The sequence below is a fragment of the Benincasa hispida genome, chromosome 10 (assembly GCF_027475165.1).
Source record: "Benincasa hispida cultivar pf3 chromosome 10, pf3_genome.v1.1, whole genome shotgun sequence".
Lineage (NCBI taxonomy): Eukaryota > Viridiplantae > Streptophyta > Magnoliopsida > Cucurbitales > Cucurbitaceae > Benincasa > Benincasa hispida.
Genome location: NC_143487.1, coordinates 15,727,418 through 15,747,580, shown reverse-complemented (window position 1 = coordinate 15,747,580; position 20,163 = coordinate 15,727,418). Strand labels below are relative to the sequence as shown.

At 33.1% G+C, this 20,163-nt stretch overlaps 1 protein-coding gene and 1 pseudogene across 2 annotated transcripts; both read right to left on the bottom strand.

Moving 5' to 3' along the window:
- Positions 1-1,117: 1,117 nt before the first annotated feature.
- Positions 1,118-1,621, bottom strand: LOC120088946 (RING-H2 finger protein ATL2 pseudogene; annotated as a pseudogene).
- A 6,726-nt stretch (positions 1,622-8,347) lies between these two features.
- Positions 8,348-16,850, bottom strand: LOC120087993 (6-phosphofructo-2-kinase/fructose-2,6-bisphosphatase). Of its 2 annotated transcripts, none has more exons than XR_005484780.2 (23): positions 16,241-16,850; positions 16,087-16,150; positions 15,507-15,802; positions 14,716-14,928; positions 14,140-14,349; positions 13,965-14,060; positions 13,675-13,773; positions 13,555-13,584; positions 13,105-13,158; positions 12,758-12,811; positions 12,608-12,685; positions 12,434-12,525; positions 12,273-12,330; positions 12,102-12,176; positions 11,663-11,710; positions 11,015-11,126; positions 9,850-9,925; positions 9,713-9,775; positions 9,526-9,617; positions 9,312-9,380; positions 8,966-9,029; positions 8,822-8,887; positions 8,348-8,699 (listed from the first exon to the last, which is right to left on the bottom strand). XR_005484780.2 is itself a non-coding variant. In XM_039045018.2 (23 exons), the coding sequence occupies exons 1-23, from the start codon at positions 16,430-16,432 to the stop codon at positions 8,622-8,624; spliced, it is 2,265 nt and encodes a 754-aa protein (XP_038900946.1). In that variant the 5' UTR covers positions 16,433-16,850; the 3' UTR covers positions 8,348-8,621. The 2 variants fall into 2 exon arrangements, 1 of the variants encoding a protein (XP_038900946.1); XM_039045018.2 differs by having other exon boundaries at positions 11,029-11,126.
- Between the last annotated feature and the right edge of the window lie 3,313 nt (positions 16,851-20,163).

Here is a 20,163-nt window from a genome sequence, read left to right as displayed (position 1 = left end):
AAAAAATAGTGCTAATTTTAACTATTTAATTAAAACTTTTCAATATTAATTGTTTAAGATTATTGATTTTTTTATACAAAGGGGGAGGAGGGAATTTCACACAGTGAATTCGACTCGAGCAAATTTTTCATCAAAAATCCTGTCTTGATCCCTACAAAATTAAATGGAGAATTTTGTAGAGAAGAAATGGAGAGTGGGGACAAGAACACAATTGCCTTCTGGACATCTTTAGCTGACGACAACCATTATATGAGGAAGAAGATGAAGGAGAAGAATGGGGAAGTAAATGGGAAGGAAAAAAGGGGAAAAAAGGTTGAAATAATATATAACTTTTCATTTTAAAAAGAAAAATATCTTTTTCAAAAAAACTGATGTTACGTCAACTATTCGTAAATAATTTTAAAAAGGAAAATGAAATGAATAAAAACGCTACTAAATGTAAATCTCATAGTAAAATTGTTGAGTTTGAAAACTCAAAAACCTAAATGCAACTTAACTCAAATTTACTTTCTTTTTACTCAAAATAATAAGAAACAACATGTAATATTAACTAAAATGAACATAATGCAACTAGCATAATATATATTAACGACAAGATGTTTAAGTCTCAATTACACGTCAAGATATGGAAAACAGATAAAATGGGATAATTGGAAGCTTTTTCCTTAGTTCTTAGGCCCAAACCTATGACTTTATGGACCCAATTTTACATTCGACTCTTCCACTCTCTAGAGTTTTTGAATCTTATATCTCCCATCCTATTTCTACTCAAATGATTTTTAGTTTTTAAAGTACAACGCATTTCTTTTTATCCAAAGTAATTTCTCAGAGGGTCTTTATTTTGTGAGAATCGAGACCATTAAAATCTTTAGATACTTGAAATTGTAGACACCTAGAGATATAGAAATGTCTAACATCTTTAGATAAACAAATTTTTTTCAAGAAAATTTGTAAGGATGTCCCAAAACATTTAGATAAACATGCTGATTTGCAAGATTTATGTACGGATGGAAATAGGTAACAATTTGTTGAGAAAAATCCAGTTGACAGTTTTTATGAAGAACAAAGAAGAATCTGTAGATATCAATATCCACAGCCTCATTCTAATTAACATGGCTTACCCACCAATAACAATCTGCAATTCATTTTCAGTCAATTCCAAGTTATTACCAATTCCATTCCTCGAATTCTGATGACGAACCACCGGAACCCTACAAATCGGACAATTCGAATGAGAACTCAACCACATGTCGATGCACTCGACGTGAAACACATGCTTACACTTAGGCAAACTCCTCCCTATCTCATTCTCTTCAAACAAGCTCAAGCAAATGACGCATTCTAATCCAATCTTGCACTCCTTCTCCGACACGTAAATAAAAAGAGGGATTGCTGAAATCACCAAGGCGTCGAGTCCTTTGGTGGGAGAGCGAGTAGGTGGGGTGGTGTGGTCAAACGATATGGAATGAAAATGGTGCAACCGAGGTTGGCCTAGCACTTGAGAGACGGCGATAGAGCTGCGACGCTGGTGACGGGCCTGGGTGAGGAACCATTTGGCATAGATGTGGAGGAGGACAACAAAGAGAGTGACAAGAAGTAAAGAGATTAAGGCCGCTAACATTAGTAAACTTCCATTGTAAGAGATAATGCTTCTAAAGGGATGATTAAATGGATAAAAAGATGGGAAATTGAGTGAAGATTGTGAGGAGTTGAACATAGTTTGAAGTAATGAGATGGGTTTGTTTGATTGAGAATGGCTCTAAAAGATATATAATAAAGAAAAGAGGGTAATACTTGAGTACAATCTAGATTACATTCATCTTTGTAGATCCCTTTAATCACAAAAAAAAAAAGGCGTAACAGTTTGTGATTGAATATCTAAATAGGATGTACAAAAATAAGTGAAATCGGGATGGCCCGAGTATTTTTGGGAAAGAATGGGAAGAGAGAGTGTACATGGATATTGCTAAATCACATGAGAAAAAGATAACGTGAAAGTGAAGAAATTAATATATAAAAAGAAGAATGAGATTGGGATATGTGAAAGAGAGACCAGAATCCCAAGAAACGCACAAACGAAGGCCTCGTGAAGGCGACGGCAGCAACTCAAGCAGGAACTACTATTCATTTTGTACGTCTGTCATATTTCTTTGACTATAAACATGTTTTAGTTCTTAAGGTTTCTGTTTTTTTTTTTTTTTAATTGAAATTTAAAGTTTGGTCTCTAAAATTTAAAGTATCTTAGAAGGTATTAAACTTTTAATTTTGTGTTTAATATGTCTTGAAATTTAAAAATATTTGATACAACATCTAAACTTTCAATTTTATATTTATTAGATCATTGACATATTTAAAATTATAAAATTAATTTTGATTTATTTGGTATAAAATTGAATTTTATGTCAAATGAAACTTTTAACGTTTAATTTTCGTGTCTAGTAAATTCATGAATTTTAAAAAATATTGAAAAGGATCAACGCCTATTAGACACAAATTTAAAAGTTAAAGATTCTATTAAAATCTTAATTTTATTAGATGCAAAACTTTAAAAAAAAAAATCTTCTAAAAAATAAAAGAAAGAAAAATAACTTAAAAGTTCAAAATTCATACTTTTTAAAGTTCAAAGATTTGTGGAGTATTCTTTTAAGGTTTAAATTCCATTTGGTCCATTTTGATCTTTAAACTATGTATTTTGTTCCATTTTGGTTCTCAATATTTCAAAAAGTCTATTTAAGGCTTCGTTTGGGATTGCTGCTTTTAAAATAATTACTGACATTTGTGTTTTTAAAAAAAATCAGTTGTGAAAAGAAGTAAAATAGTGTTTGATAAATTTCAACTTAAACTTGAAAAAAGTATGTTAGAGTGTTTTTTAAATAAATACAAAAACAACTTATTTTAGATATAACAACTAAAATAAACTTATAATAACTTTTTTGTAATTTAAATTTTTAAATAATTGTTTAGTATGATAAATTTTATTTGTTATAGATTAATTTTAAAATATTAAGAAAAATAACTCTATTTAAAAAAAAAATCAATATGGTGTACCTTTTAAAAAAATTGATGCATTTTAACTCATGAAAAATAGAAAATAGATTTGATTATGTGAGAAATAGATAAATATATAAAAGAAATCTTCTTTTTAAAGTACAAAATTAAAAACTAAATATTAATTAAAAATTTTACCAGTTTAGTAGGATATTATTCTTAGGGTAAACTTGAAATTAACACTTTTTAAAAGTGATTCTAATAGATTTAATTTAAATTTATTTTACCAAACGCAAAAAAATGGTTAAGATTTTGACTTTTGAACATAGTTATCTCCAATGTCTAGCCTAAGTCTCTAAACTTTTAAAATTGAGCTATTTTAGTCAAATAAAATTTTTTTAAAAAATCCATATCTTACATTTTTTTTTTTTAGATTCTATCACCTTTCCCCTTCTCTCTCATTTTCTCGCTCTTTTCTCTGTTTCGTCCTCTCAATGAGTCTAGTTACAAGAGCTTATAGAGGGGTAATTGATAAAAATAATCTTTTTCAAGTTTTGACTTTGACTTTTGGACCTTTTTAAAAAAGTTTGTATTTTTGACCCCCACAATTTTGAAAAATTACCCTAATACCCTTCACATTCCAAAACTCCCTCAAATCCCTTCCCATTTGAAATCTAGGTTAGATCTAAATAAGTTTGAGCCTAAAATGCGTTTCCGGAAATCGGTCTTACCCGGCCAGACTTCATACTATTGTGACTGGGTATGTGATCGGACAGGCAAGTTTGAGGTTGCTGTGGGATAGATTTGGGGAAGATTGTGTTCGGTAGTAGACTGGTCGGGCCGTATGTGCATTTCGACTAGATATGGACGGGAAAGAGAGGAAATGACGAGGGGGAAGGGGGCAAAACCGAGTAGGAGTAGGTGGCGCCCGACTGGGCTTCAAAGCACTTAAACCGGGTATGTGACCAGGCGGTGTAAGTGGATATTCAGGAATGCGGCCCAGTCCCGGCCCGGCCGAGTATTGGACCGAGTAGAAGGGGCGGGGCGGGCCAGGCCGTGCGCGTGGAACTTTCGGGAATTCGACCCGATCCTAGCCCGACCGGGTATTGGACTGGGTGGGGGAGGGGAATCGGGTAGAGGGGGGTAGGCCGTAGGGGATGTTTCAGGAATTTGGCCCGGCCCGACCTAATCGAGTATTGGACCGAGTAGGGGTATTCTGTTTTTTCGCCCAGTGTCGTGCTCGACCGGGTATGTGCTAGGCCATTTTTTTTTATATTTATATATAATTTTTTTTTAAGTATGCATTGATGATCATGATGTGTTGTCTTCTAATTTATCTATTTCATGAACCGATCGTGTAGCGTTGAAGGTTATCGCCTAGTGTTTGCTGAAGCTAAACAATCGCTTAGCTATGATCTCTTAGTATCATCGCCTAGCTATTGCTTAGCTTTATCGCATAACTACACGATCGCTTAACACCATCGTCTAGTGCTTTCATGTCATTGCTTAGCGCGCGTCGTAGCTAAACGATCGTGTAGTTCCATCATTTAGCAAATCCAACGTATCATTTAGTTTCCACGCCACGATCACTTAGCTCTGCACCTAAATGATCGCTCAGCGCTATCGCGTAGCACTTCATCATATCGCTTAGCGTGCGTCGTAACTAAACGATCGTGTAGTGTCATCGCTTAGTAAATCCAACTTATTGTTTAGTTCCCACGCCACGATCGCTTAGCTTTGCATCTAAATGATCGCTCAACGCTATCGCGTAGCACTTCATCGTATCGCTTAGCACGTGTCATAGCTAAACAATCGTGTAGTGTCATCGTTTAGCAAATACAACGTATCGTTTAGTTCCTACACCAAAGCTAAACGATCGCGTCGCCAAAGCTAAACGATCGCGTAGTGTTATCGTATAACATTTAAACGCATCGCTTAGCTCCTATAGGTACACGATCGTTTAGCATTCAACATCACAACGACTAGTGCCCATTGTTATACGATCGTCTAACTTTTTTTCACATCGTGTAATGTATGAAACTAAACGGTCGCTTAGCAACTGAACCTCAAAATGGGAATCTTTGATGAATATTCGGTGAAACTCGACCAGGTATCTTAAAAAAAAAGTTACAATTTTTTCATTTTTTTATATAAATATCAAAGCATTATATATATAAAAAAAACAAAACAAAAAAAAAAACAAGCATAAATCAAACTCCAAGAATGTCATTTATTTTTGTCAAATTTTTCTGAAATTATCGAACTATTCAATACATACAAAATGAAATACATATTTTCTTACAAAGGGTACAAAATTACAACTTCGTGAAATATAAGTTTTAGACGACGAAAGACTTTTCATTCTAAAATAATTTGGTGAAGAGAACTTTTTGTGGGATTGTAAACAAACTAAATGTGGTGGAGAAGTTTTTTGTGTTTGAATGTAAAAAAAAAAAAAAAAAAAAAAAAAATTGTCTATTAATTTTGGATAAAATAATTTTTTGTGAATTAATTTGGTATGTTGATTGTTGAAATTGAAATAGAGAATTTAATAAAGAACATAAGAATAATTGTACAACCAATATTTTTCATACTTACATCATTTTCATGATCAAGGGGTCAAAAAAAACTTGTTTTTCAAAAATAGGTCAAAAATACCAAATCAAACTCCTAGACCATTTTTATCAATTTTTCATGGTATTTGGATTCAAATTTAGGACTCTTCTCTTAGTTTTTATCAACAAAAAGGATCAAAGCGGCCCAATCAATTTTTTCTCATTCTTGAGAGCACGAAAATAAAAGATGCAGTTGATTCCCATGACAGTAATGAGAGCACAAAATAGTGAGACGACGGGTTAGATGTTTTACTAAATTACCCATATAAAGTCTACCAGCTTATTTGGCAGCAACAATACTTTGACAATTAGGACTAAAATGAACATATTTTTAAAATTTGGGTATTAAAACAAATTTTTTAAAAGTTCAAAAATCAAAATAAAACAAAATTAACCAAAATGAAATTTAAATCATTTTTTAAAGATCTAAGACCAAATAGATACAAATAAGCTTAATTTAACATTTTAAAACTTAATCTTCATTGTTCGATTTTTTTTTTTTAAATAATCCCTTATGTATTTTCAATTTAGTCGCTCACTCTCTATTAAGTTTTTAAATTTTCTATTAAGTACTAAATTTTGATGATAAACTTACCCAATATAATGCTCGGTGAATTGAAAAAACTAAGATGAGAAAAAAGATTTTTAAACACTATAATTTTTTTATCCAATTCACGAAAATAGATCTCTCTTAAATGCCTTTTTTACTACCCAATATTCACTCCTATGAAGTGATTAAATTAACAAATGATAATTCGTGTATTGACAAATGATAATTCGTGTATTTAGAATACATTTCCAAGGGATTAAATTAAAACTTTAAGTTATTTTGAAAAAAAAATCATATATTTGATAACCATATAAAATGAACTTTGAAAAAATGAATTTATAAAATAAGTTGGTTTAGGATACACACTTAAAAGCAACTTTTAGATAAATGAATTTGAAATATTTAATAGTTAATCACTCCTTAATCTATATGGGAAACTCCAACAACCACCGTCAGCCACCAATTTTGATGACCTCCACCAGCCAACTAACGAAAATCTCCATTGGTCACCTCCGACCATCATTTCCAACGATTGTCGATCAACTCCGGTCACCACCATCGACAAATTGTTTTATAGTAATTTGAAATTAATAAAAACACTTGTATTATAACAAGCCAAACTTTAACATAAAAAAAAGTTTTAAAAACAATTGCTAGACACATGTATTTTTATTTTTAAGGAGTTTCTATTATAAGTGTTTAAATAAAAATACATTTTTGGAAAACATTTTTTCCTAAGATATTCAAAACAAGCCTATATAAGAAACTAAAATAAGTAAACATCCCAATACTAAGAACTAAAATATATATTTAGCGAATTCTTCAAAAAGATGTTTTCAGGACATTGAGTTCAGAGAGACCTTGGATCATCACAATGGTTGAATTTATATACATATTAAATAACAAATTTAGTCTGAACTGTGAGGTCGTCTCCTTGACCCCTAAACTTTTAATAGTATTTGAGCTTTCAGTTCACGAATTTTTTAGACACAAAATTTAAAATTTAAAATTTTATTAGATATAAAAGAAAATCAAATTTATATCTAATAGATCAATTAAGTTCAAAGAATTGAATTTATCAAAAATCTATTAGACACAAAATTCAAAGTTAAAAAAAACCTATTAGACACTTGAAAGTTGACTAAATAAACATAAACTTCAAAATTCCAAAATTAAATACATGTTTGGAAGTGATTTTAAAATTGTCAAAATCACTTTTGTCATTTTTAAAGTCACTCTAAAATACACATTTAATCACTCCAAGTTAGTTTAATATTCAATTTTACACTTTTAGATGCAATTTGTATATCATCAAAATTAATAAAAGATTAAAAACATGTTTCATAGTAATTTTAAAAATAACAAAAGTGATTTTAAACATTTTAAACTAACTACCAAATGTCTTTTAACTTTTGATTTAACCTTAACTTTAATAGATTTTAAAAGTGTATTTAATTTAACTTTTCAAGTATTTAAGATTGAAAATAAGTCATTTTGAAAAAAATTAAAGAACCATCCCAAATAGTTTTTAAAATATTTTCAAAGTATATTTTAAACTCTTTTTTTATCAAAAGAGTTTAAATAAAAAAAAAATTGAAAAACATTTTTTTCTCTAATCAATCCAACCAGGCCTTTGAGAGTTTAAGTTAGATACGAAAAAGTTACCTCATGTTGATTCTGACTCATTTGGAGGAGAAAGCAGAGAAGAAATGGTCCTGGAATCGAATCTTCTTACTTCATGATTTATATAAATCATGATGGATTGAATAGCTTCTATTCTTCTTCAATCTCCCACTACATTCAACTAACTGATAGAGTTCATAAAAATTAAAAACAAATTAGAAAAACCCATCAAAAGATTCCACCTAATGCAGAAAAATGCTTTGTCAAGTTCCTCAAATATATATATACAGAGAGATTGAAAAAGAACATACCAAATTTGATTCTATCTGTCCAAGGATTGTGTTTCCTTCATGGAAAATTTAATATGGCCCCCAACAACTTTGATTGTCTCTAGGTAACAGGTGTTTTCACTTTCCATCTCCCATGGATCAAAGTAGACCAAAACCAAATTGCTATCTTTTGTTTTCCAGAAGAACAATATATAATTCTGCTACCACGGTACCACCTGTTGATATTTATAATGTTAGTATCCAAAACTTTCTTGATTTCAATTAATTGAATAACACAGATGGAATTGAACTCCTCCAAGTCCTGTTTTGAATGGAAGAGACATTTGTTTAACCATTCCACCTTCCTGCCTGAGTATTAGTTACATACATAGACTGATAGACGTCACTATTACAGAAACGAAAACGAGTTCTCATCATTCACATTTGCAGAGGAGGTTAATGATAAGAGTGGCACAATGTATGACACCGACATCTTAGTAATGAATGAGAATTAAAAGAATGTATGGGAACTTCTCAAAGCACATGAGATTATAGAATAACATCCCCTGGGGTCTGTTAATCCATAAGTTTGTATCTTTTTTCTTGCACACCCGTGACTCCCATTTGTATCTCAATGATTGTATGAAGTGGGACCTGCCAAAATTGAATCAAAGCATTTTAAACCATTCTAATTGAAACCACTAGCATCCTCTCGCTCCTAATATTGGAATTGAAAATACAAAAAGTGATTGTTCGTTGATTATCTACACAATTACCTCGATGTGTGGAATTTCTTTTAGGGGCCTATCAGCAAAATAAGCATATAACGCTCTCAAGACCGCCTGCAAGACAGGAGAAAAGGTTTAGGAAGATTACCACATGTAAAAATGGACGATGGAATGGTTAAAAAATTAGTCCACCTGATGAGAAATAACAACAACAGGAGCCCGTTGTCTTTCAAGCTCAATAATTACTGGTTCAAGCCTGTGTCAATTAAAATTAATGGCCTCAGAAGGTAAAACTAAATAAAACATGTATTAGTCATTAGTTACTGAAAAAGATATTTAATGAAAAGGATTGAAGCTTTTGGATTGATTTATTTATTTATTTTTGGATTGGAGTTCCTTATTGTAGTTAGCTGTGAGGTTCCTTGTGTGGTCGTCTTTTATATGCTCTTCTATGCTCTTTCATTTTCCTTTCTGAAAACTTGGTTTCCTTTAAAGGAAAAAGAAAATTGCTTTGGATAAAAAGTAAAAAATTCCATACCTTTGGATAACATCCAAATAGGATTCTCCACGAGGATATCTATATCTCAATTTGTCCTTCTTGCGAGCCCTGGCAATGAAAAATGCAAGAAATCTCAAATGGGAACAGAGTGTTATAGTTATTAGAGAAACAACTTCCACAACTAGCACGGAAGTTCACTGAATTATCAAGAGAAATAGCTGATGGAAATAAAGAAGATTGCAGTTGCACATACTCATATTCCTCGGGCATGTTTTTCTTTATCTCTTCATATGTCATTCCATCACAAACTCCAGCATATATCTCATCAAGTGCACGCCATTGAATCTAACAGAAGGAAATAACCATAGAGTGTTTTATACTCGGGCTTACAAGCGAGGGTTGCTTGTCAAGCATTAATCTCTTCCAGATAACAAGCTAACCTTAGGGAATCCACCAATAGGACTCGCAGTCAAAATTGTTCGCTGAAGTGTGCTGGTCCAAATCTAGACCATAAAAAGTTGTCATTAGCATTTTAAATAACCAGATGCAAATTAACACCATAAAAATTTGAGCTTACAGAGGCAGCCCGTTCGGACTTCAGTCGTTTCTCAACAAAGTTAGCAAGCTTCTTAGAGTAAACTTTTCCAGCCTCACTGCCAAAACAAGTAAATCAATCCCAGTTCAAAATTCAAATAGGAACCTGATTTTCTGATTGGGACAAAAGGAAATAAGACTAAAATTACGTAATAATATCCAAAAGAAAATGCACAGGTTATAGAATTTCAAGAGGCTCTCTCTCTCCTACAAAATTAATTCCCAAAATTTTGCCCTCTCCCAAAGCCCGACCTCACTTTATTTATAACCATCCATCCCAACCAACTTCTCAGGTAATTACAGTTTTCCTAATGTCCAATGTCCAAATAATATTCTCGATATTTCACAATTATCAAGAGATACAGGCACTGGATTATCCTTGTTTATAAAGATCAACTAAGTAATAGCAAGATTGATCAAATATGGTTGGGAAAAATATAACCATCTTGTTTTACACACAGTGTCAAGAGATACAAGCACTGTATTATCCTTGTTCATAAAGACCAACGAAGTAGTAGCAAGATTGATCAAATATGGTTGGGAAAAATATAACCATCTTGTTTTACAAACTGAACTTAGAAAATGAGATTTTGAAGTTAATTTCTTTTCTTCTCTAAATATGAAATTCAAGTTTGCAATTTTACAAACTTATCTTAAAAGATTATATTTGAGAAATTTAATGTAAGGTATCGGCACGTGATTTTGATTTTTGAATATAGCAAACGTTAAAGCAAACAGAACAGTAATTAAAGGTTTAGTTGCAAAATTTGTTCAAGGACCTATGGGCTGTCTCAGAAACATATGAAGCCTCCTAAAGAAATGACATACTGTATGAGGTATTTTGTAGCTAAGATTTTAAAAAAAAAAAAAATTGTACAGATAAATAGAAACTTCTTTGAATACACTGTTTAATTCAACTGGTCTTTTTGCCTTCGTTAACATGTTTTTTTTCTTACTCTGTCCCTGGATAGTGTGATATATTATATATCAGTTAAGTGTGACAAAATAATGGCAGATTCAACGGCCAATAAGTTACCTCATAACTACAGGTACAGGTACCTCTCCTTTCATAACTACAGGTACTAGATACAATAAGTTACCTTTGAAATCTTTTGTGATATAACAACATGAAGATTTTATCCCTATACCTGCGTATGCATACCTTAATTCAGTGTCACCTCCAATCCTACCTCGAACATTATCCATACTCTCTCCATGCCTAGTGAGCAATATTGGCCGTGGTGTGAGATGGGTATTCACCTGCACCATGATAAATAAACTATATGATGAGAGCATAAAGAAGATTTTAATATAATATCCATATATGATGAGAGTACATAATAGTATAATAATATAAAGAAGATTTTTCCTAGTACATTAAAATAAAAAATCCTGAAACTAGTATGGAAGCAACAATCATCAAACAATCTCAACAGGCTCCTCATATAGGAAATCACTTAGCAAATTATACACTCAAGATTCCAATTTTCAGAATTCACAATTCATAAAGTGATATCACCTTTGGGCCCTTTTTGAAATATAACAATTCATCAGGGAGGTCACCTTGAACCCTTTTAGATCTAGTGGTTATTGAATTCCCTCTCCTTTATTTGTTATATAGTGTTTTAAAAGGAAGTTTACAGAAGTCATGTAGGTGTGAGGGGTTTAAGATTTATGACGACTGACAAGACTACAATCTATTAAATTTCAGCTTGAATTTATGGAGCCTTAGAAGAATTGAGAATGTCAACATTTTTGTCGCGTTAAATAAAAAATAATGAAAAACAAGATCATACCAAGAAAAAGACAATTCGTCCAGGGAGATACCCACTGATGTTGTTGACCTGAATAAGAAAAGATATACCATCAGAATACAAAAATTAAGTGAAATAAATCCAAGGGATGCTTCATCTAAACAAAATAATGACCATTGAAAAGTATAGCTTTTGAATAAGAATAAGAACCACTCTAAAACGTTAGAGGGTTTTCTTTGAGAAAAATGAAAGAATACAGTGGCAGTTAAAAAAAAAAAAGAGAGAGAGAGAGAAAGCCTACAAAAACCCCACTAGAGAAAGAGGCCCAACTAAGTAAAATGTTCCGTAGAGAATAATTACAAAGAGTCTTCAAAATCAATGCCCCTAAAAGATCAAAATATTGAAAGGAAATAACAAATATTAACCTTAGCAAACGAGGAATTGAAAAATAAGGCACAATAACCACAGGAGCTAAACTTACTTGTATCTGTCCTCCATGCCCACTAACCATGTCAATCATTTTAATGTAAGACCCCTCTTCAACAGGTTCATAAACCTGGCATGAAGAGCAAATTCAGATGTTTCGATGTATCAATATAATAAGTATTATATCCATATATACCAGAAAAACGTTAATATTTTAGATAACTACTTTTTCATAGTTGTCTAGTCGAGCTTTGAAGTCTCGATATCCAGCCTCAAAATCTGGCCTGAAAGGAGGAAAAGCACTCAGTGTTCCAGAAAAGAGAAAACACTCACACACACACACACTATATTCCCAGAAGAATGAAATAAGCTGCTTGGGAAACATACTCTTCTGCATAATCAGGGCTTTGTTGTATTTTAAGACGTATATTTCTTTCAATGATACGCTGATCATTGCATAGGGTTTCTAGAAAAATTATCTGCAGTTGAAAGAAAAAGAAGAATGAGACAACTAAATATTTCTGGAATTCTTCCCTCTATTTACAATGACAATCATTATACCCGACATTTTCCTTCAGCCAATTTCATCAACATGTTTCTCCGTTTCCTGGTACTGTTTGTGGCATCAAATATTCCAACCTGAATTAATTTTGCATTAGCAAATAAAACCATTAGAATCTGTGCAATAGATGCAACAGTCAAAGACCTTACCTGGCCACCTTCTTGCATCCAAGATATCATATCCTCCATAGCTAAAGCTGCTACCTAGTAGCAGGTGATATATTAAAACTATGTACACAGAGAAAAAATTAACATGGTGTTAACGTTACCAATAATCCGTGTTAGCCAGGTAAACTTAAAATTGTATCTATTTTCTTTATAGTAGGAAAAGGAGGATTAAGTTAATTTCTTAAAATAATTGACAACTTCCCTTTTCTTATTTCATTTTCTTATTATTGTTTTTTTTCCCTTGAATAGATGAAACCAATAGACAACTGAGGCAAAGTATATTCCCACTTTCTTTGATAAATAACATGTCATCAGTTTCTAGAATTCACCTCGTTACGTGCCTCCATGCCTTCTGGATTGTCAGCTCGGAAAAAGTCAGCAGACTGCATACAGATGGTTTTTTTTTTTTTTGGCATAAGAGAACGTCAAAAATAGCATATAACATCCTCATGAGGATAACATAATCACCGACAGACTGAAGAGTTAATAAAACCATGAAATATCACTTTCAAAATAATAAAACCACGAAATATATTGTTTCCTATAAAAAGAAAAGTATTTAAAAAAAATAACTAACTAACTATGAAAGCGCTGTCTATAAGTAACCTAGGAAGCCTACTGAAAGTCTTTGAAGAGAGAAATCATGAAAATGCAGTTGCAACTTTTACATGGTAAAAAAATATAAATATAAAGAACAACCCTCCAAATTGATAATAAAATATGATGACATTGAAGAATTGATAATACATCAAAATTGTACATTATATTTGAAAACACACCTGATTAGCTCCATGTTTAAGGCGTCGATACTGTTACAAAAAAAGAAAACATATTAACATTCAAATCTAAAGTGCATTCATCATACAACACAAGGCATAAGAATGACATGAAAGTCAAACCTTGCCAACATTGAAATGCTTTGTCTCATGACCTAACCAACGAAGATATCTTGTAAGCTTAGCAGCAGTGAAAGTTTTGCCTCGAGCTGGCAAACCAACCTAAACCATATTAAAAAGTCATGAGAGGCATTTTCATTCTTGAGACCAGATTACTAACAAAAAAAGTAAAATTTCGTCCCTGAACAACTACTACAACTTTCTTAGCCTATTACAATGAGTGAAGTCTACCTCAGCATATGAACAACTCAATAATTAGTGATATTTTATGTAAACCATTCAAAGAAAAGTACCAAGACAATTGCCAAATGTCTATCCTCCTTTGGTCCAAGCATTTGATCAGCAACAGCTGCAGCGGCAACAGCTCCAGCTGCTGCTGGCATTGAATTCTACATATTAACAAACAAGAAACACGAAAGATAAATAATATGACTTGTGATATTGAGAGATGAAAAGGCAAAAACAAACCTTGGACTCCGTATCCAATTTCAGATCTGAAAAGAAAGTGCTAGTACTAGCTGATTTAACAAGCCTAGGGGATCCAACACCTCGATCCACAAAAAGTCCCCTATGACTGTCTTGCTTTTGCAAATGAGAAAACGTCCCTACCGACTTTGATTCAACCATTCCAGAACCCATATACATCTTGGATGGATCAGGGACAATCACTGTCATATCCTAAATAAGCAACCAGAAAATAAATGTGATTGAAGATGCCACAAAACGGAAGAAGAATAAAAGTTCAATCATTGAAGTGCAAAAATCTATATAATTTCTATTAATAGTATAGATATTGATTTCATATTCCCAATGAAACAACAAGGATGGACAAGAAAACAAACTAGAAAAACATCATGGTATTGTTCTATGATTGAACTTCTAAAATTGCTTTCCATTGTCTTTCATTTTTAAGGCAGTTTGAGAAGAAGCTTTTCTAAAACATCACGGTATTTCCATTTACTTCATCTCCGTATTCATTTTCATGCCTTACACCCTGATGCCTATAAGAGAATTGAAATTTAATATTTACAAGCAAGAGAACACCTTTAAAGTCGTTGATCGATCCCCAATCGTACCACTGTCCTTAGATGATGATGTGTTCCCTGATGATCCATCAGCATTGAACTGAACCCCAAAACCAGTCAATGATCTAGGAGTCTCTGTCAAGTTAGCTGCATATACAAGGCCTGAGTTTGAAGAAGGAGCTGGAACCACGTAGTGTTCAAGATCAAGCTCCAAGCTAGCCGATGAGCTATTCTGAAAAGGCAAAAGAAACGATGGAGAAAGAAAGTATGAAGAAAATAAAAATTACAAAACCTCTGCTTCTAATACACCTGGAAATAATTCCAATTTCATTTCTTATGTCCCATCGTATTTGAAATGTAAATATCATAAATTAAAGCAAAAAAGCTGAAATATCTAAATATAATTTTAAATAAATGTATCAAACATCTGTATGTTCTAGTTTTAAGATCACGACGTGTTAGCTTCATGTGTTGTTCGTGTTATGTGTCGTGTGCTTGCCCTTTAGACAAAGCACGGGATAAGCAATTCCTTTTGACATTTCTAAACTAACTTTGCATTGTTGCACATTACTATATGGAACTAATCAATTACTAAAACAACGAATGTGAGTAGTACTGAACGGAAGAACACAAATCAAGGAGCAAAAGTTAGCACAACTAATCAATTTTTTTCTCCAAGGCTTGATAGAGAGTGGTAATATTACACGGACAAATAATTTTTTTTTTTTTTTTTTTACAATACAATAGTATTCGATGGAATATTGTATCTGTCATGCTTTCATTTTTTGAGGGGAGGGGGAGAAAAGATACCTCAGGACCAGTCTCCGACACTGAATTTATGCTCACATCAGGAATTCCACGAACAGCAGAAGGACGAAGATTGTCTTGATATGCCCTCCAACTTGCAGCAAGATCAAAGGGTGAAACCCTGTCTGCTTTAATGAACACCCTGTACTCCAAAACTTCATCACCACTTAACCTGAAAAGAGCCATCCTGGTATCTCCTTGCAACATTCCTCCAGAGAGTAGACGATTAGGACCCTCCTCGACTATACAAGGTGAATTGCTATACCTCGGCTTCAACAGGAACTTGAAATCCAGTGATTCTGAATTCAACAGTATATAGATGAAATGAAAATGAAAATATTTGCAATTCCATTTCCATTATACGGGTCCACCAGACGGGTTTTGTTGTTGCACAACCAAATCAAGTTCAAAAAACTACATGGTAATAAAGGGATTAAAAATCCTCATTTCTATACCCTAGTTAATTTTCTAAAAAAAAAAATCTTCAGAATCTTAATATCTTTATGTGTTTTAATCATCAAAGTAACTCCCACTGTTCACCCCAATCCATCTCCCAACAGTAGGAAGTAGAATCATAGTTTACCGTGATTAGGAGGAACAACAAAGCTCAATTCCCACATTGATGCCGATTCACGTTCTAAAGAGAGCTGTAGCACCCACACAATTAAATTCAACAACAGAGATTTGCAGAAACTCACTGAAGCATAAATAAACAAGAATAGAAAGAGAGTGATTACAGCTTTAGATGAATCCCACGAACCAACAAGCGGAACAGAGCCATAAATATGAGGAATGAGCTCGCCTTTGAGCTTAAAATTCTCCATCTTCAAGGAAATATAGAGCTGCCCACCTGCTTGGTCTAGGTTTTCCTCTGGCTCTTCGTTCCCATAAGACCCACCATCCGAATTCTTGGACGCACCAGTACCCATTATCGTTCACGTGCTTCAACAAATTGCTTCCACCAGAAAAATTGGAGCACAGAAGAGTGAGATTTGAGAGACAGATACTATCGCCAATCTAGGAAACAAGTTGAAGTCATGGAAGAAAAAGAGGGGTTTAGATAGATTCGATTCAATTTCGTTGTGTTGTGGAATCGGATAAAAGGGCGAGAGGGACGAGAGATGGAGAATAAAAGTGATGAAATGGGCAGTTCGCGCGTTTGTTGCGATCAGTTTTTTGGTCTTTTCTTTTTCTTATCGATAAGAACGGAATCAAAGAGAGAAAGACAGAGAAAGACGACGATGAAATAGAAATAGAATACCCTTCCTTTCACTGGCTTTTGCTTGTGTTAGTTAAAGACGATGGCCCAGCGCTGCCACGAGTGCGAATTTCTTCGAGTTCTACTTCACTACACGGCGGTGCATCGACTATCACTTTATCAAGCTTTTGATCGTCGCCACGTATGTAATTGAGAGGGCATTTTTAGGACTTATTTTGTGATTATCATGGCTTTTAAAATAATTATCCATCATTGTATTTTTAGAAAAATCAGTAGTGAGAATAAGTAAATAATTTTTTTCAAATATATAACAAAATATCATTGTCTATAAGTGATAAATATGATAGTTAACACTATCTATCATTGCATGTTACGATGTTTAGTAAATTAATACTAAATTTGTAATTTAGTTATATGAACAAGAGTAGATTATTATTTCAATTATTATTATTTTAAAAAAATTATTCTATTACACAACAATAGAGAGAACCCCACAGCCCAGAGCCAAGGCACAAAAGCAAATAAGGTCATAAACCAAAACAGATAAAAGGACCATCACACACGACCCATTACAAACAAGCAATAGCTCAAGAGGAATATCGAAAGGAAAGCAAACAACAAAACAAATAACAAAGGGAAGCCCCATAAACTCGGGGCAAGACAGAATGAGTCCCACAGAGAAAGAGCATAAAAAGAAACAACACAAAATCCCACAGACTGGGGACAACCAACAATCAAGGGAAAGTTAACAAAACCATCAAACAGATGGAACCAACACAAAGCATAAACACGGCTAAAGCAGGCTCACAAGGCCGTCAGGCCAGGATGCAGCACAAGCATGAATCACAGAGGTAACGAGATGGAATAGGACAGGGACTTCCCAAGGAAGACCCCATGCAAACGATGATTTCTTTCCGATCGGATAAAATAAATAGTACCACACCACAGGACACGCTACAACTAACGCTTGACCCATTTTTCTAAACTGGCCTGACAAACCCAACTCAAATCAACATCCCACCCAGCCACCGAGTGAGAGGACCCTAACAAACCCAACACAGGAGACAGACCCCTCCACACTCAAAAAATAGGTGATCACGTGACTCAACCCCACCCACACATATTAAGCAAGCAAAAGAAACAAAAGAATCTCACTTACCCCAACCAGTCCCAAATACCCATCCTATCTCACATTGCTAACCAGACATAAAAAGAATGCCTAGGAATATTCCCTCCAAACCAGAGAAGGCGTGACTACGACATTCTTTGATGCCTAGGACACAAAACCTCCCAAGCACTCGCAATAGAAAATTGACCAAGAACACCTAGAGACCAGAGCCACTAATCCTCACCACCCACCCAAGGCCTAATACCTTGGACTAAACCCCATAATTCAAAAAGTTCCCGCGACGCAGTAGGCCACCTCCAACACCCATCAACAACCAAGAAATCCGAAAAACGCGCCTCCCTTCGACTTGTCACATCATAGATCACCCTCTCCCCATAACTTTCCACAATAGGGCCTCTAGGGAGCCACGGAACCAACCACATAACACACAAAAACTACCATCTCTCACCTCCATTCAAACAAACGATTTCAACTCATCTCTACACCGCAAGACAACTCTCAAGCACCACGACATCCCCGAACTATTTCGCACGGACCACAATGACCAACCACGAAGCACATACATCTCCATCCAAGCCATCCATAACGAACCAGACCACACCAACAATAACCATAAAAACTTCAACATCGCAGCCAAGTTCCAAGACCAAGAATGGTGGATGCCTAAATTATTTTTATATTCATATTTAATTGTAATTTATTATAATATAATCATGTGAAAATATATATGATTCGAATTGCAACTAATATTATTTAATCTAAATTTTTTTATAAAAAAAGTTTCTAAATAATTTTTATAAGAAATCGAACCAAATAAAAAATTGGAATAAATGTGAGAAAATAGACTAATGAATTTTAACTTTGACATGGGTGAGGGAATATACCAAATTTATAGGAAACCTAAAATCTAAAAACTTCATCAAATAGGTTTAACACGTTAAAATAAATTTAAGAGTGTTGGCTAAGATTCTCATATTTACCTATTATAGTTAGTGGGTTATAATAGTTTGTACTTGGGATGTAGATTATTATGTGTTATAATAGTGTATTTTGAGTCCAAACTATTTTTGTTTGAGTAAAAAACAGTAAACAATATAGTCATGGATGAAGGAAAAATAATAAATATTGTAGCAAATAGTAAATATGATAATAAATAGGATTTTAAAATAGTATTTATTATACATAATTGTAGTTATGAACATCATCATTATATTTGGTGCTCAAAATATGGAGCGAGTTATAATAATCCACTCTATCGAGTTCAAGTTGGTGTCCCAGACATCTCTTGAAATTTTGGTATGACCAAGTTTTTAAAAACTTCTTTTCTAATGTTTTTCTTTTATTATTGTTGGATGAATTTACCAAAGTAATCAAAGATGCAAGCATGATGGACTAGTTCCTCGATTTTCAATCTTGCTCCTTGCTCCCCAGTTCACGATTTCTCTCATTCCTTCTCAAATCATTTCCTCTATGCTTAAAAACCTTTGCACTTCTCCACTCTCTTGCTCATTGATCCTCGATTCTCGCATTCGATACTTGATCTCACATCTCACTCTAGCACTAATTCAGAGCGAGGAAAATTCAAAGCTTGAAGACGACGTAAAATAGATTGATGAAGAATAATGAAGATTTTTTATTTTAAAAAAGAATAAGGCTTAGGAACACAATTTGAAGGAGAAGAAAGAAAATGCAAATAGAATCGAGAATCGAAGTCTATCACAAGTACATTTTTGGTCGTTTTAGTAATTTCATCTATCCAAGTAAGCAAAAAGCCTAAAACACATAAAGTTTTCAACCTAAGCCAAATTCAATTCTTTGGACCACCCCATCCCCACCTTAATGGGCTGAGATTGCTCCCAAATTCAACAATTATGGTTTTGTCAAACCGATCACTATCAGCCCACTAACGTGCTTCTGCTTTTCCTTAAATGTTGACTTTTTTCATTCAATATAATTTGACAGACCAGACCATTCGAATTCTGTTTATAAAAATGATTAATCTAAAAACAGTACAAAATTGGAGAATAATATTTTTATATTTTTTTAATACATAATTTAACTTTTAAATTTTAAAATATATAGTTATATTAAATAAAGATAAAAATATTTAGAAATATAATATGTTAGGTTATAAATTCAATTCTTTTTAAAGAAAATAAAATATGTATTATATAATTTATTATAAATTAAATTAAGTTAAATTGTTAACTTTGGTTCCTATGGTTTGAATAAAGATAGTCATTTTAAAATTTAGAATTTAGTTCTTATTATTTGATATAACTTCATATATAGTCCTTATGGTTGTTAAATCC